Genomic DNA, 24,095 nt, shown 5'->3' with positions numbered 1-24,095 from the left:
GCATGTATATAGTTTATACTGTGTATGTATGTTTATATATCTATATTATAAATATAACACTGGGCCTCATATATGTTCCGTCTTCCTATTTACAGCCCATTACATTTTCCTTTACAAGTTTCTAGGGAAGCTTAGAAAGGGAAAGGAAGAATCTGATTGGTTGCCAAAAACAGCAAAGACTGTTCCCTTTTTTTTTTTCTTTTTTTTTACTATTATATTATTTTTTTTATTATTATACAGGATTTATATAGCGCCAACAGTTTACGCAGTGATTTAAAACTTGAGGGTAGACAGTAAAAATACAGTACACTTTAATACAGTAGGAATCAGAGGGCCCTGCTGCTTTAGAGCTTACAATCTAAGAGATATATTGTATGTTGTAGTGTGTGCTGCTTGTTCTTTCTCTGTAATGCTGTATGTTGTACTATAAACCTCTATATACTGTACACCTTTATATTGCTTTTTTAATAACATACATTAACATACATTTAGATTATAACTTTTTTATATACAATAGATTTGTGTCATACCCCTTTTTACACTGTACCCCCTATACATACTGTACATTATAACTGTGTAAAATGGTAAATATAATTTATTTTCTTTGACACATACAATCATCAATGCATTTATTCTCGATCTGTCCTTACAGTAATGGGTACTTGCTCTATATGTTGCCTGTGTGTCAGATTTCATAGCAGAAGCCCCCCTTGTATGTGTATATATTAGAGTGTGTGTGAACAGCTGCGCCTTTGTCTTGCCATTGTCTCTATAGACTGGCCTGATTACCCAAACTGTGCATGTCTTCCAATCACGACTGTCTGGACTCAGCTCAGTGACACTTGTCTTGTCATTTGTGCTGTCTTTGCATCAGTCTAATTGCTCTGTGTTGCCCCTACAATATTATGAAGCTCTTCAATGCCCCCTTCGCCCCCATTTCTAGGATCTGTGTCCTGCTATATTAAGCCTGTGGTGTCTACCCCCCCCCCCCCCCCCCCGCCTTTCCTTGTCTGGTTGTTCTAAGATGTCTCACTATTCTGTGACAATGCATAGAGCCCAATCTAAGGAGGTATGTACTCTCTCGTTGCCTTGATGGCTGATTCTACTGTACTGTACTGTCCAGTTCCTTTGTCTAATTGCACTCGAGTGTCTCACTCCCTTTTTATAATGGTGCTACCCCACTGTCTTCTGTGATTGCACTGTGCTGTCTCAGATCTCTAAATAATTCCACTTTGTTGTCTCAAATCTCTATATGATTACACTTTGCTGTCTCCCTGCTATGAATGATTGTGGTGATACATCCCTACTATGTATGATTATGCTGGGTTGATTCTCTACTATGTATGATTGCGCTGTGTTGCCTCTCTCCATCTGTTATGTACAACTGTACTGTTTAACTCCTATGCTACCTACATGTGATAAGCTTTGGCGTCTTATTCTGTATTTTTTTTATCCATTTTTTGACTTTTTGATTGGTGTTGCTTTATTACCATTCCTAAGTCCATTGTGATCCTTCAGTATATCAATTTATCTCCAGTCTACACCATCCTTGCTGTTTACAAATCTTTGGCTATCTCTCACAACAAATCCACAATATTGCATAAAATATTATGCCAGCCTATCCTGTTCTTCAAAAGAAGATAGGAGGACCTTGTCACAACCCACCACATTCTACCGGTTTAGAAGGTTTACATTTTTGTTCTATAAATGCCACTAAGGCTACTTTCACACTGGAGCGGGCGGGCACCGGCGGTGGTGAAGCGGCGCTATACCATAGCTTTAGAGGCGCTATTTGGCCACTAGCGGGGCGGTTTTAACCCCCGCTAGCGGCCAAAAAAGGGTTTAAACTACCCGCAAAGTGTCTCAGCGGTGGCGATTTGCCGGCAGGTTTGCGGCGCTGACCCATTGTTTTCATTGGGAAGGGCACTTTAGGAGCGGTGAATACACCGCTCCTATAGCGCTGCAAAGATGCTGCTTGCAGGACATTTTTGACCGTTCTGCAAGCGCACCGCTCCAGTGTGAAAGCCCTCGGGAAAACCAGCAGCCGACCGGCTTACAATCAGCTCTCTCAGCCAATGGCTGAGAGCACTGACCGGAGTGTTCTGGCGGGGGGGGGGAGCAGAGGTGATTGCTGTACTGACGTCGGAATGTTAGTACAGCGGCTCCAACTGGGGCTGTCAGTTTTTTTTTCATTCAACCCTCTGGGTTGAACAAAAAAAAAACTTGTGTGTACTAGATTTAGTCTGTAGTGTGCCCTCTGAATGAATCAAGGTAAATGGCCACAATGACATCGATATGGCCATTGAGAAACCAGACATTGCACTTATTTCTTGTTTTCAGTGTCAACATCCACCTCTTTATCTCTTCTTACATTTCTTTTATGAATTTTTTCCATTCATATGCAGCTCATGTGTTTTTATAGATTTTCCAAACTTGAACTATTCTGCAATATTATAAACTCAACCTTCTTTCCAGCACGTTTAATTCTTTTTTTATTCATCTTGAGATTATTTTATCACAAAATATATGCTATATGTCTTTTTGTGTGTTTATTGCTCCAATATACCTTTTTAGCATTATTCAGAGAATTTTGTTGCCCACAAAGTAATGTCCCTACTACAGTCACAGACTTTTTACGGCCAATCGGATGCCAAATTGGAAGCCAATTTATATACCGGTACCTCTTTGAGGTGTGGAAGGAAAGTGAAGAACCCAAAGAAAACTTAAGTCAGTCATAGGTGGCTTGAATCTTGGCTGGTTCAGCAGGGACCAGCCAAGATTAGAACCTTCTATGGGGAGGGTGATTGTCCCCAAGTCAATCCACTGATCGACTTTGTTACAACCAGCATCTCAGATTTTTACATGCAATTTTTGCCAGCCGCTAGCAATAATCACTGTGTTCTCCCAGCAGGGATAGCTTCCTGCGCCCCCCCTGCCTGGAGAACACAATAGCTCCATGGGAGGGATTCCCAATATCAACACTGAATATGTTAATGGAGGAATCTCGTGATTTTCTTTCCTGCAACCTCTGGTTGCAGGAAAGAAAATCGCATCATGTATGGCTTGCCTTGCACAGCATGTGTAGAAGAGGCTTCATGCACATATGCACATGAACAAAAAAAGATTCTTCTATCTGCACAAACAAGGTGAATGGAGGAATCACTCCCCCCAGGATCATTGTATTCTAACAGCGCAACCCACAACTGTCAGAATACATTTACAGAGGAAAATTTTCCAACATGTTTCTTCAACAGAAGTTGATTAAATATTGGCCTTCTGTCAAGTGGTGGAGGCCACAAACTGATTGAAATTTGGCCCGTCCCTGCTAAACTGGCAGAATTTCAGTCAATGTTTGGCCAGATTTATTTTGCTGCTTCTTTTGTTTCTAGATCTCCTGCTGCCATTCCTTAAATTTTACTTTTTTTTCTTTCCCAGGAGTATAAAAAAAAGTAAAGCACACTAAATTGTCTTCTGTACAACAATGCCGCCTTGGAAGATACTGGTCACTGTGTTTGGACAATAGGCCAGAGCTGAGTCCACAATCACACTATATAACTGGATTCCACTGCCAGGACGTGATGGAAGTCCCCGACTGGAAGTTCCATCTACTGGAGCGGAAAAGAAAAGAAGAGGAAGAGGGAAAGAGGAAAGAAAGGGAAGAGGAGGAACGACTTGCCAAGATGCCTGCCTGGAAAAGGGAGATCATTCTACGACGAAAGGCCAAAGCTGAGGCATCAATGTTGGAGAATAAAGTTGAAGTGGAAGGTGGGGAACAGGAGGAAAGAGAGAAGATCACTATCATCGAGGAGGAGGAAAAAGAGAGCAGGGTCCTAAGGGAAAACATTGGGCCGGTTCAGCAAAATCCTTTTATCCAACAGGAGAAGCAGAGGAGGATCCCAGAGTATTCCTGTACAAGGTCCAAGCCTGTCACGGAGCAAACAGTCCCCCGCACTGCAAAGACAGAAGACATAGTCAGGGATCCTCACCTGGCTAATGAGGTGATGGACCAAGAGGCTTGTTTGGAAGACCACCAGCCTCTTTCTGTAGATGGTAAGGGAAGGGTGAGCAGGTTGCTTAGCCGTTTTGGAGGCTCAAGGACAGAAGATGAGAACAGTGATCCTTGTTTGCAGCAGATGAATGGAGAGGCAGGCTCGCCATCCAAGACACTGCCACCCAGTCCTGTTATATTAACTGACTTTGAGACCCAGTCTTCTACTGCTTTTGCCAGCCCTTTTCTTTCTTCTCTTTCCTGTCATCGAGCTGTCACGGGAAGCCAGACTTTAACTCAGGAAACCACTCTCTCCTCCCACGTCTCCCCTTCCCCTTCCTGCATTGACTCTGAGCCAGCTGAGCTCTCGCCCTACGTGGCCCCCACGGCCATGAGTGGCTTCAGCAACAGGCCTAGCATGACAGAAGAAGTCAGGTCTTTTCCTTTCCAGCTACGTCCAGCATCTGCTGGCTCTCCCAGACAGTTCAAACAGACTGCCCAGATTTCACCAGCCAAAACCAAGCCAGAAACCTTGAAACCCAGTCCCGAGAAATTAGTGGAAGATGGAGAAAGAAGCCTCAGTCCATCCACGACTCCTTCCAACCTCCAAACCTTCAAAAGAGCACCGGTGGAGAGCCAAGCCATGCAGAGGAGGAAAGGTAACACCATTACTGTCAACCCACGTAAAGCGCCTATCTGTGAGAATGGTGTCGCTGCCACAGAGACTAAGACCCCAACTTCTAAACCAGACTCGGGCAAGAAGCGTTATCCAACAGTAGATGAGATCAAAGTAATTGGTGGCTACCTGGCTTTGTCTAGGTCCTGCCTTGCTAAAAACACCAGGGACAAGAAAAAGGTAAGACTCTATATTTGTTTGCTTTATGTGTTATTGCTGCAGGATTTGCTTCCATTTTCTATATTCATCTATTGATCATTTTCCTTACTGCATAGCATTCATTTTCCTTCATGCATCTACCTCTTTGAGAGTTTAAACACCTGCAAACTTAATAATCAGGAAAGGTAAAGCCCAGTAACCCAAAGCAACCAATTACATTTCAGTTTATTGAATCAATTTTTTAAACAAGAATATAGATTAGTTGCTCTTGGTTAGTGCACATACTTTTAGTCCAGCTTATGCCCCATAGAAACTGTTTGCAGTAAGCATGGTGTCCTCTGGAAATGAGGGGCACAATGCATACATGTTTTTTGGGTTTTGTGCACCCCCTGATTGCATCCTGCTGTACATACTTGGTAAATCATTCACTGGACACATCCCAGACCCTGCAGGAGGAAAAGTGAATGCTTTTTGCATATGTACAGCAACCATTGTTGCAGGGAAGACATAGGAAGATATTTCCCACCGCATTAAAGAGGCCCTGTCCTCTCCCTCCCATACTGAGAAAAGGTTCTTAAATATCCAAGCAAACTGGCTTTATTTTTCTATTTCCCTTCCTGCTGGGCAATAGACTTCATATTTGTAAGCACCTCCAGCACTTCCAGGAGTGTCGGAGGCTGTGTGTTCTACAGAGATCAAGTAGCTTTCCCCTTCTTGGCCCTGATGTCAGCTAAGGTCTTGGCAACTGAGGAAGCCTTGTATGATTTCTTACGCAGTATGTTTATATTGTTGGGCACAGGGTGGTGACAGGGTCTCTCGGCAATCTGCCCTGTGTTTTAAAACCTGGCAGGATTGTTTGCCATGAACATCGTGTGCTTTGCCAAATGCCATTTTTTTTTTTCAGTAATGCATTTTAGTGTCGGGATTAGTAGTTAAATGTGTACAATTTCATATTTATATAGCTTTCCTATATCGTCATAATAAATCATGTTTACTGATATTTCCACCTTGCATATTTCAGCATGTTATAACTTGCTACACCTGTGTTGATATTATTCAGCAATTGTGCAACTTCTTCAGCTGATAATGATATAAAACACCTGGCAATATAAGGGTATGTCCCTACACAGATAGATTCCCATTGAATTTAAACTTCCCCTGTAATGAGAATTGGGCCACATATGAGTGCTCTAAGCAAGGAGACCATCTCACCCACAGTGCTTACTGCTACACACAGATTTTCTTGCTAGTTTATGTGGACACTTTGTTTTAATATAGAATAGGGAAGGAAGTGTTAAAGGGAAGGCATAGTATATTCAGTCTGTTCATATTTTAAGTTATTTTTGCAGTTAGCCCTAAAGTAAGCTTTTATTTGACTTCCTAAATGTGCTTATTCATATTCAAATTATTTCTTATTTTTGTTTTTTGTACCTGTAGAGATTTGTAGATGAGGCACAAGTAATACAGATCTGCTATTAAAATGGTTTTGCTTCCCTTCTTAAAGAAACACTGGGGGTTATTTACTAAAGGCAAATCCACTTTGCACTACAAGTGCACTTGGAAAGTGCAGTCGCTGTAGATCTGAGGGAGACTTGCAAGGAAAATAAAAAACAGCATTTTTGCTTGTACATGATTGGATGATTAAAAAAGCAGAGCTTCCCCTTATTTCAGAGCTTCCCCTCAGATATACATCGATCTACAGCGACTGCACTACAAGTCGCTGCACTACAAGTGCGCAAAGTGGATTTGCCTTTAGTAAAAAAAACCCATTGTCACTTTGCCCTGAATAGGCAAAGTAACTATGTATGTGAAAAACACTCCTTCCCCAACCCATTGATATCATCTCTCCAGTGATCCCCTCATGGGAGCCTAGATTTGTTGGGAGCATCACCCTCTCCATCATATGCTCAGGCTTAGCAATAGTCTGCTGTGTCCAAACCATGCATCATGGGTGGAGGTAACATGCTCTCCTGTACCCGGGAGCACTGAGTCCTTTCTACTGGCTGCAATGGTGGAAGGAGCAGCAGGGTACACTGGAGAAATACTGTAAGTATCAATGGGTTGGGAGGGTGGACACACACAAACACTGTCAATCTTCCCTGAATGTACAAAGTGACCACTTCTCTTTGAAGTAAATTTAAATCTCAGCTGGATGACGTGTTTTACAATGAGCAATTACCATTTCTTTTATTTGAATCAAATACTGTTTTCACATACTTTTTGGCATTTCAGTGCTGCTGATCTCCTCCTGACTTTCAGCCATTTCCTCTTTACATGCACTTACTCTAGCACATCATAGCTATAAACTGGTTTACTGACAGCAGTGAAACATTCCTGAGAAATATTTGGCAGCATGTCCGCTTGTAGTCTTAACCAGGTGCTCATGTGACATGGTGACACAGTTGATAGATGGATGTCAGCCTACAACAAAGTATATGTAACCATCAACACATATGGTGACACAGTTGATAGATGGATGTCCCCCTACAACAAAGTATATGTAATCATCAACACATAATGATAAGATTATCTACATAAAGCGGATCTTTTACTAGTATTTGAAAGCAAAATAAAAGGCTATATATTACCCTTTAAAGCTGGCCATAGACAAACTTAGTCCAATTCATTACAAATCAGCTGAAATTTTAATGTTTGGTGACTCTGCACTCCCCACCCAGCTCAACAAGGGTCGAATTAAAAATGGACTTGTTTTGTTGGAAAATTATCGGCCAAACAGTGACTGCAGGCTATCCGATGCAGCGCCACTGTATTCAGACAGCTGTGGTTGCCTTGGCTGCCTGAATCCAATTGATATATAAAATCCAGTGACAGCGCCAAAAAAAACATCCAAGAATCTAAGTTAATTTAAAGCGGAGTTCCACTTAAAAAAATTAAGTCAGCAGCTACAAATACTGCAGCTGCTAACTTTTAATAATCGGACACTTACCTGTCCCAGGGTCCAGCGATGTGGGGGAATGAAGCCCTGCTTGTCTCCCCCTCCCCTCTGCGGCGCCGGCATTGTCACTGTGGGCGCCCGGCTGTGGCTTCACAGCCAGGCACGCAATGCGCATGCACGAGCCATGCGGCGCGCTGTGACTGGCCGGGCAATCATCTGGGACCTGTGACATGTCCCAGATGATTGCCGAGAGGGAGGGGGGAGAGGTGAACTCGCTTCTGGTGCCGCGGTGCGCTGGGAGGAAGTGGGAGCTGGAACCCTCTAAAAAGAGGGTTTCTGCTCCCCCCCCCAAAAAATTACATGCCATCCATTGTGTGTGCCACAGCCGTGACTCCACCATGTATGCGCAGGAGTAACATCATTGCGACTCGGCCATTCAAGCAGCGGAAGCTCGCGAACCCGGAAGGAAGACTGGGTGAAGATGGAAGCCCTTTCAGCTGGGACAGTGCGCTGCCGGAGGGCTTCGTTTTAAGGTAAGTCTTTCATAATGTGCTAGTATGTAATGCATACTAGTACATTATGACATTACCTGCACTGGCCCAATTTTTATTTTATTTTTTCTTATTTACTACTGCCTAAATACCAACACCATACCTTACAATTTGATTATACAATCTTCTTTTAATCGGCGCCTTAGGTTTTTGCACTGTGATTATCACTGCCCTTTATAAACCATATAAAGAGCCAAGTTCTAGCGAATGAATGAGGGCGACAGAAAAACATCATTCCCAGTTGGCACACTACTGGGACCCCTCCATAAAGGGACAATGTTGTAGGAATGTCATTAGCAGTGTGCACCATCCTGCTGGGGAAGACTCTGACCTCTAACTTGTCCCAGCCTGTCAGTGGAATGATGATAACATTCTACTGCATAGATAGAGAGCAAAGTTATGTGTGAGGGGGCGAGACATCAATGGGGGAGGGAGGGACAGAGAACAGCACTAATGGACAAATTCAATTTTGTAGAGAGAGAGAGGAAAGAGAGAAAAGAAGGGAACTTTTATTTCCTGGAGATGAAGTTTTCCTTTGTTCACAGAACGCTTGGAAAGTACAGCTTTACCATTAAAGTGACAAGTCTTCAATCCCGTCATCTCAAAATGAAGGAACACATTGCCTTTTTGCTTGCCTTACATGGAAGTCTTATTGCTTGAAATCTCTGGGCCAAAAATCTTCTGTGGGACATTAGTTAAAAGTGCTGCACAGTTAAGCTAGTCATACACAGCTTGAACCATGGCTGAAATTCAATCGATTCTCCCATCCACACAAAATATTGTGGATAAAGGAGAGTTCACTGCCATCTATTGTATTCAAACCCAAGAACAAACAGGGGCGCTGGATTCAGATTTTCGAAGGCTCCGTTTACATATGCTGCAGTCGCAGCTCACAGCAGGGGTTTGGTACATCCCTGTTCACCGATTCAGGTGCAAATTAGGTCCGAATTTTTGCCTGAATTGGCACCCAAGTCTGAAACAAAGACGTACAGGACCCTTTTTAAGTGCAGCCCCGGAGCTGTGTGAACCGGCTTCATTGAGAGCTGGTCACACTCTCCTGTCATGCGAATTGGATACGGGGAAAACCCGGCCTAAGGGTCGCTGAAATTGTCACTGGGCGCACTGGTTCCAGTTTGACAGCAATCCACAAAACAGGGGCAACCCTCAGGAATAGGGAAAGGACCCAGAGTTGGGAATCCACATACATTTAATCCAATGAGAGCGCCAGACATTCAAGAGAGAATTCTGCTATGAATAAATTTTATCATTAAAGTGGAGTTCCACCCAAAAAATGTAACTTCCGCTTGACACACGCACGATTGCACATGATGATGACTTAAAGTGGCCTTCCACCCATATAAAAGTCAGCAGCTACAAAAAGTGTACGGACACTCACCTGTCCCACAGTCCAGCGTTGCGGGCAAACAAAGCCCTGCTCCTCTCTCCCTCCTCTCTGCGGCGCTGGCATTGTCACTGTGGGCACTCGGCTGTGGCTGCACAGCCACTGAGCATGCGCGAGCCGCGCTGCACACTGTGACTGGCCGGGCAATCATCTGGGACCTGTGACGTGTCCTAGATGGTTGCCAAGAGGGAGGGGGGAGAGGTGAACTTCCTTCCGGCGCCGCGGTGCCCCCTGGAGGAAGTGGGAGCTGGATCCCTCTAAAAAGTCCTGCAAGCAGCATCTTTGAGGCACTGTAGGAGCGGTGTGAAATCAATGGGCAGCGCTGCCGAAGTGCCGGGAAAGCGCCACTGCAGCGGTGTTTTGCGGTGCTTTTAACACTTTTTCGGCCGTTAGCGGGGGTTAAAAGCGCCCCGCTAGTGGGCGAAAAGGGCTGCAAAAATGATGGTAAAGCGCCGCTAGAAATAGCGGCGCTTTACCGCCGACGCCCCCAACGCCCCAGTGTGAAAGTAGCCTTCCTATAGTACAGGTATTATTGGAGAGCTTCCTTTAAACCAAAATGGTGAGAGCAAAGAATAATCGCTCTTATTTCATAAGGCAATGCACCAAGTAATACTGTTCTTCAAAATATAGTATGGCACAGCAACCAATCAAATTTTAGTCAAAGGGGAATTTTGATTTGTTACAGTGCTTTATTCCACTTTGCACTTTTGATTTATCTGATTTTAAAGGAAATCTACATAGAGGTAATAGGGGCTATGGTTTCTGTTAGTTGTCTGGATGTCATGGTGATCTTTTGGCTTTGCTACATTTTGATGCACAGACTCAGAACAAGTATGAGGAGCAGGTTGTTTGATTTCACTCATTTACACGCTTGTTGCAGGTCAGCGATAAGTATTGAAGCCAAAGACAGCAAGGCCATTGTCATAGGAGGTTGGCAATGGCTATAGTTTTTTTTTTTTTTTTGATTATCAACCAATCATACTTTGAAATTCAGATGTAAATTGAACACCAGATATTGTCAAGTTCCATTGAGTTCTAAGTACATGTAAATATGCGTGCCTGTGTTTTTGTGTTGGTTAGTCTGTTTGTTATTAATGGCCCTTTCAAGCACGGCATCCTATAATTTAGGTTTAGCGATCCTGTAATTTTCCTGGGAGACGGTTTTTCGGTTGATATCCCCAGAGACAGGGAGTAAGCCTTCAGCGGCTCTCGTATATAACGATCACTGAAGAAAAACTGTATTTCAACCAGATTCTATCTCGTGCTCTCCCAGTGCAGGTGGAAACATGAAAAGTAGAAGACGACTGGCTGCTGTGGTTAACAGAGGTTTCAGCTTCTTCTGGGCTAATCTAGAGATATTTTAAAGAGACCCTATCGCCAGACCATCCATTGCAACAAAAATCTTCCCACAAGATTGTGCATTTAACATTTTCTGTATCGTATCTACCCATTAAAGATTCCCTTTTGTTGACATCCAAAAGGCCTAAATCTCCTGCTGGGTGCCACCATCTTGGATCTGGTGTCAGCAGATTCAGAGCTGTCACTCTAGTGGCATTCTTTAATAGTCCCCTTCACTCCCCCCCCGGCAGCTATATAAAGTTATGTAGGGAGGTGAGGGATGAAGAAGCTGGGTCAGCACAGATAGTAATTGCACGCCTGCAGAAGAGGAAAGAGAATGATGTACGAGGAAGGAGGGGGCTATGCTAGGAAATTGACTCTTCCTGGAGTAGTCAGTTTTCAAAGGTACATTGCAAGTCTGAGTAAAAATAATTTATGGAAGGAAGAACACTGCAAGTAAGCATTCAAAATACTTGATTTTTTTTTCTGTGTTTTTATCTGCAATTTTGTAAATTGATGGCAGGGTCTCCTTAACCAAACAAGTGGCCTAAAGTTGGCTGAAATGTGACATTTTGTTCCATGACATAGTGCTAGTAAAGTGTGAATTTAGCATCTGCTGTCAGTGAAAAGATATCATCAGATGCTAATGTCAGAAAATATATAGCGACAGAAGATGATAGGTTTTCCTATGTTGGCTTTTTATGGCATTTGTTAATTTATAATTCTGTCTCAGCATCTATCTTTTGGAAAGTGTCTAAGTCTTCATGTACATGGGACTTTTTTACAACCTCTCCTGAATGATTTAACTTGACAAATAGTAACCCACGTTTAAAATGTCCGTTTTGCCGCGTTTGCGCCCAGAACCGTTTAAAAAAAAAAAAAGAAAAGAAAAATAGCTAAAAATGAAAAACTCCTGTAAACGAACTTTGGCTAAACGCGAATTATCGCTTTTAGAATCATTTGGCGCTTGCAATGCCTGTAAACGCAGCTTCTGAACGCATTTTTTTCCGTTCCAAAAAATGCCTCTAAACTCGACTGCCTAGAAACGACTTGTAAATGACCCTGTGTACATGTACTGATAAGATAACAGAGAGGAGAGTTCAGGAGCAGTTGCAGCAGCAGTGTACATGAGGTCTAAATGACTTTGTTGTCAAAAAAAGAAAAAAAATGTAAAGAAGTATAACTTGCAAAAAGGGGGTTTATACCCAATTACTCCAGACCATCCCTGTTCACAATGGCTTCTACACATTCAACACCTCTGAGTATTGTCAAGATGCCTAGTTCATCTACTGTGCTTTGTGGTTCCTTTCACTGGTCCCCCTTCATTACTTCAGGACACAGAAGTGACATAGGAGATCAGTGGAAGAGACCACAGCAAACAGTAGAATTGTATAATAAAAATCAGAGGAGCAGGCAGTGGGAAAAGTAAAGTTGGCCATATGGATCGAAATTTGTCTGGTTCAACAGGGATCTGCTGAAATTCAGTCCATCGTTGGCCCTTTCCATTTGAGAAGAGTCGACCTAGTGATCAATTCCTTTGGAATGGGACTTTTGGAAAATTTGTGTTTGATCAGCGCATTCAGCCAATCCATTGCAGAACTGATCAGTGTAGTAGGGCAGCAGAGGAGTCCCTCTGTCGGAACACAATAACACAGCAGGGAGAATTCCCCTATACACCTCAAATGTGTGGATGGGGGAATCCGTTGTGGTGTTTTTTTTTTTTTTTTTTTTATTGGCTGGCTGATCAAAAAAAATCATCTATGGCCATTAAGCCTGTTCTTTACAGGTCCTGAATTTTTACAGTTTTTTTTTTTTTTAAACCCAGGGTCATAGCGACTCTAGAGCTGGCCGTAGGTGAATAGAATTTTAAACAAAAATTCTTAGGAAAATGCTGGAGAAATCATACGAACATTTTCACAATGGTCTCAACATTCGTTTGTCATTTTCGTTTGCTTTTGTATCATTTGATTTTGAATTATATGGACTTCACTGAACGGAAAACCACATACACTGTTAGAAATTTGTTCATTCGGGAACATTTTTCCAACCTGCTCCTTCAAATTTTCTTGCCATTGTAATGGAAAATGAATGCCGATTTGACCCACTAATGATCAGATAACTGAACAAACTTTCCTAGAACCTTCTTTTCATTTGAATTTCCCATCTATGGCCAGCCTAATGTAGAGCATTTTTGGGTGAGTTGCTGTCCAAATGGCAGCCAGACTACTACAAAACGACCACAAATAATCTCACCAACTCAGCCCTTTTAATTACTGACACACTAATTACACAGGACCTGTGGCTGATTCAATGAGGATAAAGCAATGACTGAATCTAATTTACAAGGGAACCCTGTAGAACTTAAATATATCAGTAATTAAAGGGATTAGACAACAACTTTGGCAACCACTGACACCACAAGGACCCCAGCCAATAATCCAGTTGTATCCTAAGATTACTTACTCGGTCGGTTACCCAACCTCAAGACAGTCCAGGTCATAGCTAGGAATTCCTTGACAAGTGAGCCTTGGTGGATTCATCTCCTATCTACACTGACCATTACCGTAAAAGAGCAATTTTCCACTGTCAGTGTAAGGGGACAATTTCTTTTTGCGACTTTCTGATCAGATCATTATACCATGAGCTTTAGATATATAATTAGATTGATATTATATAAGCAGGGGTTTCTGAGACCTGGAAATTAATGCAAGAGTTCTTTTGGAGTAAAAAGGTTTAGAAAGGCTGGTATTGTATAATGTGACTTGGTTGCTCATTCCCATTGAACCTACACTGCATTTTTAAAAGAGAAGCTCAATGTGATGCCGTGTACACACGAGCGGACTTTTCGACCGGACTGGTCCGACAGACCGAGTCCGGCGTACAATTCGATCGTGTGCAGGCTTCATCGGACCTGCAGCAGACTTTTTCGGTCGAAAATCTGATGGACTTTAGATTTGGAACATGTTTCAAATCTTTACATCGGAACTCTGCCGGACCCAGTTCCTATCGAAAAGTCTGCTCGTCTGTATGCTAGTCCGACGGACGAAGACCAACGCTAGGGCAGCTATTGGCTACTGGCTATCAACTTCCTTATTTTAGTTTGGTCGTACGTCATCAAGTACGAATCCGTCGGACTTTGGTGTGATCGTGTGTAGGCAAGTCCGTTCATTGGGAAAGTCCATTGGAAGTCCGCCGAAAGTCCGTTGTATAGTCCGTCGGACCAGTCCGGTCGAAAAGTCTGCTCGTGTGTACGCGGCATTAGGGTTTACATTCATTTTAAGGTTGATGGGAAAGAATGCTGGAACACCTGTTTTGGAGCGGGATGCTGCTTATTTAACACCTTGGGTGAATAGACTTCAGAAAAGATTATAATTTATTATTAGACAGATTTTTTATAGTGCCAACAGTTTTCAAGAATATTATAAGCTCAGTTTTAGAAAGACTGAGTTTGAGGAAGTGGTGTGACATGCATAATGATATGTCGGCCTGATAAAAAGGTCCATACAGCACCTTTTAGCATTTTGTAGATTTTACATCAGTTTTAGTACATGACAGATTCTAGGAATAACTCCTCTGTGCTGTTTGTTACCAGACTGACCACCTCCTAAAGAGATTGTAAACCCATTCTGTAAACTTTTCCTACAGGTAAGCCTATAATAAGGCTTACCTGTAGGTACTATGAATATCTCCTAAACCTGCTCTGTTTAGGAGATATTCACACTTTATGGAGCCGTTGATGTCACTGGCGCATGCGCTCTGAAGGGCTGGTATACCCGTGTGCTATCCCTTCATAGCTCCATGCTGTAGTCCCTGACTTCCGTGCGCATGCACAGGAATGAAGTCATCGTTACAAGGCCAATCAGACGGCTGGAGGACCTGAACCCGGAAGGAAGACCAGGTGAAGATGGAAGCGTCTGTCAGAGCTAACAGCGTGGCGGTGCAGGGCTTCGTTCTAAGGTAAGTAATTCATAATGTGCTGTTATGCGATGCATACTAGCACATTATGCATTTACTTTGCAGGGTTTAAAAAAAAATAACAAAATGGTTTACTTCCTCTTTAACCTTTGCTGTGATAAAAATAGTGTGTATGGTGGCCCCATAACTAGAAGAGCCCATTTACATATGTGTGGTTAAGGAAGCCCATTGAAATGAATTTACTGACAACGTGCAAAAAAGGCTTGAACAGAAGACATGCCACACATTTTTCAGCGCATAATGTGCGCTGCAGCTCGCTGCAATGCATGTGCATTTGCTTAGTGTATTCAGGTAACAGTTCAATGAAATCTAATTTTGGGAAAGTAAAAAATGCATTGCGTTAACAACCCATCAAACCACTTCTATAAGCGTGTGTTATTTGAATAATGGGAGTCAGCTGATGTAAACAGGCCCGCTGTCAATGCAGAGGTCACTCTGATTTTGGCACTCGTCTGATTTGTATACTGGCAGCCTCCAGAATCAGAAACAGAGTTGTAATGGTAATTGGTTATATAAAAAGATCTTACATGAAAAAAAAATGGGGGGTAGAGAGAATGCTAGGTTAGGGGTGTTCTTTAAATATCATATCTCCGGAACAATAAGGATGGCCATTTCTCCCGCTACCGATTGTAATGATGAAAGGTAGCTTGTTAATGTGTTCCAGTAACTGGATTCTCCGTGTTACACTGTGTATGAGACATATTGGCGGACGCGGGTACAAAGATAGCTGTGTGTTGCACTTACTGGATATGTACATGTAAATACAGGAAGCTAGCGGTACAGTACACAGGAAGTTCTTTAGAAAGATGTTTGTTACAGATTTACACAACATGATGTGACTTTGTAACCCCGTGAAGTTGGATCTTGTTGGATGTTCTTATTAGTAAACTGTGTGTTTGGAATTTATTTTTGATACAGATATATTACCAGGATTTAGAAAGTGAAAACATTTGTTTGTATAATTGCCTTTTGGTTAAAGTATAACCAGAGACCACATTTTAGACTTGGATAGAGTGTGGGGGGGGGGGGTTATTACTTCTGTTGTGTTTTTATTACTGTCTGTGTCCCCATTAGGGGCATTTACTAGCTGTACTCCCGTGCACATCACATGTGATGTGTGTGCGGTGCAATTTCAGCCATACATTTTGTATGGCTGAAATCGCATCACATCCGCACCAAAATGGTGCAGGACCCCCCCCCTCCCGCACCTAAATTGTATGGCATGAGTTTTCACACTCATGCCATGTGATTCTGGCAATCCCACCGTGCTTTGCAATCTGTTTCGGGGTGTTGTTAAGATAACATTGACACCCGCAGCAGATCGCATGGATCATGTGCGAGTGCAATGCGGTGTGGCAAACGCACAGGATTCGCTGCGTTTCCCACATCCCATACGTTTGAACCTGGACTGAAAGTAAAAGTATAAGGAAATGTCAAATTTTAGGTTGTTCCCAGAAAAGTAACAGAGAATATGTGCTTTTCAGCCACGTGCTAGTAGATTTTTGTACATAAATTTGAAAGAAAATTCTCAGTATGTCTGTTGATCTACAAATCACAGGTGTCAAACTGACGGCCCTCCAGCTGTTGCGCATGAGGCATTGCAAGGCTGACTTACAAGCATGACAGGCAGAGGCATGATGGGACTTGTAGTTCCGCAACAGCTGGAGGGCCGCCAGTTTGACACTGATTATTTTATTTTACATCATCTCTTTCTATGTTTATACTCATATGAACACTTACAGTGTTAGGCCAAATGCGACTGCATTAATATATTGTATGTTGCCTTTTCCTGTATGTTTTATTGGACTGTTTCTATGTGTGCGTGGTGGTCATCTTCCTCGTCCCTAAATGTACATTTAACTTCTCTTTCATTGGCATTTTACGCCTTTGTAAAGAGAGAACAGTCAATAAACCTTTTGTTAAAGGAAAAAAAAAAAGTAGTATTATTTAGATAGGTTAGATACATTACCGATATCAGTGTTCGTTAAAGCGGAGCTCCACCCAGTAGCTATGGTATTTGTAGCTGCCGACTTTTAAATTCTTTTGGAGGAGACTGGACCTCCTCTTTTACTTGTGATCTGCCCGACTTTTTCTGCTCATCAGCTATACTTATTGTTAGTGTATTTTATGTGTGGCTCAAGACAATTCCTCTTCCTCCAACGTGGCCCAGGAAGGTCAAAAGGTTGGACACCCCTGCTTTAGGCTGGGTTCACACTTACTCACACAAATTGGATGCAATGGACAGGAGACTGTCCATTGAAAGCCAGTTCACGCAGCTCTGAGGCGGCCGTGGTTCGCACTGGAAAAGGGTCCTGTGCATCTTTGGCTCTATTTCAGGTCCGAATTCAGGCAAAAATATGGACCTGATTCGCACCTAGAAGGGAGAACAGTGACGCACTGGACCCCCTTCTGCGAGCCACGGCCACAGCTATTTTGAACCGGGGCCTCAGAGAATCTATAAAACAAAAAACCATGCGCTTACTCACAATTGCAAGCAGCTAACAACGCAAATAGAAATTTTTGCTAATAAACCATATATATTTATAAATAGTTAGCGCTAATAGTGATGCAAAGATAGAAAATTATGAAATGGAAATATGATGTTAACAAATATTTTTAAACACTTGATACATATCCATATAAGATAATTGGTCATTAAAATAAAAAGTCCATTTTTGTATAAACAATTGTGATCATCACGTGACAAAACAACTAAAATGCTGACAGGAATGTCCCAAAGGTGGATGAAGGTGTTCCAGAAGTAATAGACCCAAGAACTGATGTATACCATATGGGTCAAACAAATTTAGTGGCACTCTGAAGCACATATATATTCTTGAAAGCCTTCAAAGGAATCCAGTGTGAGGAAACATAGGATTGTGCAAATACCAACACCCAAGTGAATGGAGGCTTACCAGAGAGTTGGGACTCACAAAGCATATACTGTGCGAGTCAAACAGGCTTGAATTGCCAACTGGCAAATACCAGGGGAGCCGCGAAGGCGAACTGAAGACAGAATCCTAGTGGTTCATTCACACAGATATCTTCTCCATATAGAAGTCAAAAACGTCCTCGGACATAACCTGGTCTGTGTATCAGCCTTGAGGCTCAGAGAATCAGAGAATCTATGACACTCTTCATGAGTTCCGATCGTCACCCTGCTTTACCCACCCAATCAGCCTGCATCGGCATCCTACATGTGGCTGGTTTCCCATACATTCTCCATTCATTTTGGTTTTGCTGATCTTACAAGTTACACACACTTGGAAAAATTAATTTGAGACTCTTTAGCTTTCCGTTTTGTGGTTTTGATTCAGTTCTTAAAGTGACCCTGTCATCACATGAAAAAAAACTAAAACCAAGGTATCCTGTAAATGAGGATGTTTTATATATGCCTTTCCAATGTGCTATGTGTTATATCTTCGCTCTTTTTTTTTTTTTTGCTGTCTGTGCTTCCTTTGCTATATTTGCCTTTCCTTGTCAGTGGATTCAGATGCAGGTAAAAGTGTGTTAATTAGTGTCCCACTTTCGGCCGTTGGTGCTGATGGATGTCACATCATGTCACAAACACTTTCCTGTGTGCAGTGAAACACTCGGCGTGTGTGGAGGCACGTTCTGCCCCACCAGCTGGCCAGACTAGCTGCCAAGACTTCATGTTGCTCATTAATATCAGCCAGACCAGCTTGTGCAGAAGCTCAGTGTGGTCTGTTCTGATATTTTGGAACCAACCACCCGATTTGGGAAAATTACTTTGTATATTTTTTTTGCGAGAGGACACTTCTGTTTTTTTTTTTGTTTTTTTTTAACTAATTTGAACAATTCTACACAAGAATATACAGAGATCAGTCATAACATTATGACCACCCAGCTAATATTGAAAAGGTCCCCCTTTTGCCACCAAAACAGCCCTGACACATCGAGGCATGGACCCCACTAGACAAAGCATCAAACTGCTTCTGCTGGCTTGTCTTCTTTGCCTAGTGCATCCTGGTGCCATCTCTTCCCCAGGTAAGCGACACACACGCAACTGGCCATCCCCATGATATGAAAGGAAATCTGATTCATCAGACCCGGTTACCTTCTTCCATTGCTCTGTGGTCCAGTTCTGATGATCAGGTGGCCATTGTAGGTGCTTTTGACTGTGGACATGAATTGGCGTGGGCACCCTGACTGGTATGCGGTTACTCCACCCCGTATGCAACAAACTGCGATGCACTGTGTTTTCTGACATCTTTCTATCGAAACAAGCATTAACTTTTTCAGCAATTAGATCGGACTACATGGGCCAGCCTTCACTCCCCATGTGCATCAGTAAACTTTGACCCTGTCGCTGGTTTGCTGCTTTGCCTTCCCTAAACTATGTTTGGTGGGTACTGATCACTGCAGACCGGAAAAATCCCACAAGAGCTGCAGTTTTGGAGTTGCTCTGATCCAATCATCTAGACATTACAATTTGGCCCTTGTCAAACTCGCTCAAATCCTTAGGTTTGCCCATTTTTTTCTGCTTTCAACACATCAGCTTCAGGGACAACATGTTCACCTGTTGCCTATTATACCTCATCCATTTTCAGGTGCCATTGTCAAGTGATCATCAATGTTATTCACTTTATCTATCAGTGTTCATAATGTTATGGCTGATTGCTGTGTGTGTATACATTTTATTTGTATGTACATGTTATTTCTTTTTGTGGGCAGGCGTGTTAGTCCCATTCAGAAATAAACCAATAACAAGTAAATGCACCCATTTATACACTAGGGCAGAATACGGCGCTCAAAGAGTTGTATATCTCTCAAAATTTTGTCCATGTAAAAAATGGTGGCATCTATTTGTAATACAAGCCGCCTATGTAAATTTACCAGGCACTGGCTATTTCACTTTAACAAGTCTTTAAACTATGTAAACCTTAAAAATGAACTTCGATGCTGCATCTACCTCCCGCCAGCTTTTAGGCTGAGAACTGAGCGATCAAACACCGTCAATCGCTCGGTTCTCAGAGCAGTGATATATATATATATTTTTTACAATTTTACCCTTTAAATATTTATTTATTTATTTTTTTAATTATTATTTTATTTTAATGTTTTAAACAGACCCCTGACATCTCCCCTTTGAGACAGGGAAAGGGAGTGAGGACACTGAAGATGAATGGACAGGAGACAGAGGCTCCTGTTCATTCATAAACTGAGACATCGTAAACATAGATTACAATGCTCAGTTATGTGAATGGACAGAGTCAGTGATCACTGAGCATTCAGAAAAGGAAGGAGCTCCTTCCTCCGCTCTCCATCCTGACAGATCCGGGACAGGGGGGACCAGAGGAGGACAGAGGGGGCCCGGTGGAGCAGGGAGGGCATGGCGGGGGACCGGAAGAGCACAGAGAGGGGGACACGGAGGAGAACACAGGGGACAGTCAGGGGTGATCGGTGCGGGGGTGAGGGGAATTACAAGCACCAATCTCCCTGTATAGATTTCAATAAAACAGCTGAAAGCCGTGGGGGGAGAAGTGGCTTTATTGAAATCTTTACAGGGAGATCAGTGCTTGTAACTCCTCCCACCGCCACACCGATCACCCCTGACTGCCCAGGTATCAGGTGAAGCATCGGAGCATTTGCAGGAGTACAAGTACTCCTGCAAATGCTCGGTATCGGCACAGATACTAGTATCGGTATCGGTGCAACCCTAACTATCAGTCACCACTGTCTGCTCTGCCTCTCCAGTGCTCACTGGAACACTGGGCTGCGGAGGGGGTGGGAGCGGCCGGCTCAGGCTCTCGGCTGTTTGCTGAGAGGCTGAGTCGGGTGCCGATCCAGGAATGTGGGTGGACCCTGACCACATGGTTGTGATCTTTCCCGACGGGCTCTTTGGCGTCATCTGACAGTGGGCTTTAGCTCGCTGTCAGTTATAAATGGGTCACACTCCTGTGATCCACAGGTAAAGTACAGCCAAACAAGCTTTGGCTGTACTTCTCCTTTTAAATTTATACCCCATTCAGACCCTTGAAGTGCATTACCACACTTGTTAAAAGGCTGTGTGCTTAGGCAGGTTCTTAAGTTTTAATGGGCTGCCAATACGCTTTTGTGCCCCTTAAATCAGAACTGACCTTTTCATTGGCATTCCAGCACATCACAATGTATAGTAGTACGTTACAATGAGTCTTTTTTCACCCAAAGTGAAAGGGCCAAAGTGCACCCCCCCCCCCCCCCCACCCCCCCCCCCCACCCATAGGCTGTGAGCTGCTTTAGCACACAAGGCTGCCACCTCTTCTGCCTAATGCCGTGTACACACGGCCGGATTTCCCGATAGAAAAAGTCAGATGGGAGCTCTTCGTCGGACATTCCGACCGTGTGTATGCCCCATCGGACTTTATCTATCGGCATTTTCAACGGACTCAGATATAGAACATGTTCTAAATCTTTCCATAAATGCAGACGGAGTTTAGCCCATTGGCAAGTCCGCTCGTGTGTACGCGGCATTACCCTTGGTCCAGCCATGCTATGGTGCAATGCATTGCAGTGATGCAAAGGTATAAAGCTAACCCTAAAAATTTACAGCAGAGGGGATTTTTATGTGATTCATTGATCCTAGGTGTTTACAAAGGGCTCAAATAACCCCATATTATATAAACTGGCAGATGACTGTTGTCCTGAAATCAGGTGAAAGACTCTCTGAATGTTCACATTTGGGCATTCATTTGAGTGATTCACATCTCTGGTTCACATAGCACTGAAATCAGCATTGCTCTGAGAAGAGATGTTTTTTACTGTTGCAAAATCCTTCAGATTTGGCTTTCAGAGTGCAGTGATGTAGCAGAGGATACAGGATTGGCGTCACAGGCGGAAATGGAAGCAGTGAGTAATACTGCTATGAAGACATAGCTGGTGAGAGGAGGAGGGGTGAGCACAGTACAGAGGGGGACAGCTGATAATGGCTATGGCAGCTGTTACACTGTTCATGATATTAACCCAAAAGAATTTCTGTGCAATGTCATGTTGTGAACAGAATATTTTTTTCTTTTATACATACAGTATATATACCTGTAAAATCAGTTCTATTTCATTTTTTTTTTTTTTTTTTTTACAGAAGGGTACAAAGTAAAAATGTACTCATAACACTACAAAACCAATCAGAGCAGGTCGAATGTGTTATTTAAACTTTGCCACGCCCACAAAGAATCACAGCCACAGCACGTGTACAGCTCTGTCCGTCTGTATTGTTACAATTTGAGTAGTCAGCCAAAGGGCAATAAAACCACGGCTCAGCCGCCTGTCTGAAAGAGCCCAAAGACTGCATTCACACCTGGGTATTTTGAATCACGGGCAGATTTGCCGCGATTTCAAAACGCCCAGGTGTAAATTACAAATCGTACAACCCACATTTCAGATGCCATTCATTTGAATGGCACATAAAAATGCAGTGCGGTTCTGCCGCAATTGACGCACGATCAATCTTGTTAACTGCATCGCTTGAAGCATGTCGCCTAAAAGAAGCTCCTAAACTTATTTTGTTTGACAAGCTTCACGCAATGCGGTTTGCTGCAATTGCAGCGCGATTTATCGCGGGGACAATTGTGGCAGAGCCACAACCCATTATTAGGTGCCATTCAAGTGAATGGCATCTGAAATGTGCATTGTGCAATTTTTTATTCACACCTGGGCACTTTGAAATTGCGGACAGAATCGCGGCAAATCTGCCCGCGATTCAAAATGCCCAGGTGTAAATGCAGCCAAAGAGGTAGGTATTATACCTCTCCGTTTGCATGGGGCATCATTCTGAGTTTTTTTTTTTTTTTTGGGGGGGTGGGGGGCGGCAGTGTTATTTTAAAGAGACGTTGTTGTGTAAGGTCACCTCCTGATCACCTAATACTTGCCTCACCAGCACTACTTTACTGCTCCTTCCTTTTCTGCATCTGCCCCCAAAATACCCAGTGTTGGCTGCTGTTGGAGCTCAGGAGGAACAGTAATACCACCCCTCCTAGTGTGACAGCATGCAGTCACAGTGCCAGGGAAGCGTGATTGAGGGCACTCCCAGCACAATATACTGTAGTGTCACCACCTGTGCGCATATATGTGGCAGCACTACATAAAGCCCACCTCTGTGCTGCCACATATATGCATACACTAAGTGGGAAGGGGTTAATCATGAACCTAGACCATGAATGGTCTCCGGTAAGTGGAGAGGATGGAATATCATGCATTAGTGTGAAAGGCTGAGGGAACAAATGACTTGCAAATTGCTGTAATAAATGATTAGGAAATATAATACACCTCTCTATGTTTTCGGGGATCTTCAGTATTAATGATAATCTATTGAATAGTGTTCTGTGTATAGGGAGAGTTGCATAACTCCTTTTTTTTTTGTGTTCAGTCCTGTGAATGGAATTCTAATGCTTGGGGCTTATACACAAAACAGCCAAAAGGGGAATACTTGGTTCTCATGTCTGCATGAGAGAGGCAATGAGCCAGGTGACCTCATACATACGTGCCGTCCTCTCTTCGATATGCCAAAGTGAACTCCAGCAAATCTGTTTGGTTTGTTTTGGACAGTGTGGGCAAAGGTGAAGACCTATATTAGGCTGGGTTCACACAATTGTGAATTGGATGTGGGTTTTCCGGCTCTCTATGGAGACGGTTTACACATCTCCGCAGCGGCTCGGGTGCGAATTGCACAGGAGTCCTGTGCGTCTTTTGGTCCATTTTCAGATCTGAATTCAGCCCAAAATTTGGGCTAAAATCAGACCTGAAATGGTGAATGGAGAGCACCGGACTCCTGCTGTGAGCCGGAACGTGCTGCGGTGTGAACCCAGCCTCAATGTTTTATTACCATCTGTATTCCTATTTGGGAGATTTTCCCTCACCCACTGTCAGAAGAGATACAGTGAGGGAAAAAAGTATTTGATCCCCCTGCAGATTTTTGTTCGTTTACCCACTGACAAAGAAATGATCAGTCTATAATTTTAATGTTAGTTTTATTTTAACAGTGAGAGACAAAATAACAACAAAAATATCCAGAAAAACGCATGTCAAAAAAGTTATAAATTGACTTGCATTTTAATGAGTGAAATAAGTATTTGATCCCCTATCAATCGGCAAGATTTCTGGCTCCCAGCTGT

At 43.0% G+C, this 24,095-nt stretch overlaps 1 protein-coding gene across 2 annotated transcripts in view; it reads left to right on the top strand.

Annotated features, from left to right (window-relative positions):
• The window catches only part of PPP1R18 (protein phosphatase 1 regulatory subunit 18), a 101,348-nt gene that overhangs the window by 46,443 nt on the left and 30,810 nt on the right, over positions 1 to 24,095 (top strand). For both annotated transcript variants that reach the window (XM_073598896.1, XM_073598895.1), the window contains exon 3: positions 3,436 to 4,844. In XM_073598896.1, the coding sequence (XP_073454997.1) occupies positions 3,579 to 4,844 (1,266 nt within the window). In that variant the 5' untranslated portion in view covers positions 3,436 to 3,578. The remainder of the gene's footprint in view (positions 1 to 3,435; positions 4,845 to 24,095) is intronic.

The sequence above is a fragment of the Aquarana catesbeiana genome, linkage group LG09 (genome assembly GCF_042186555.1).
Source record: "Aquarana catesbeiana isolate 2022-GZ linkage group LG09, ASM4218655v1, whole genome shotgun sequence".
Classification (NCBI taxonomy): domain Eukaryota; kingdom Metazoa; phylum Chordata; class Amphibia; order Anura; family Ranidae; genus Aquarana; species Aquarana catesbeiana.
This window is presented reverse-complemented; position numbering and strand designations above follow the sequence as displayed.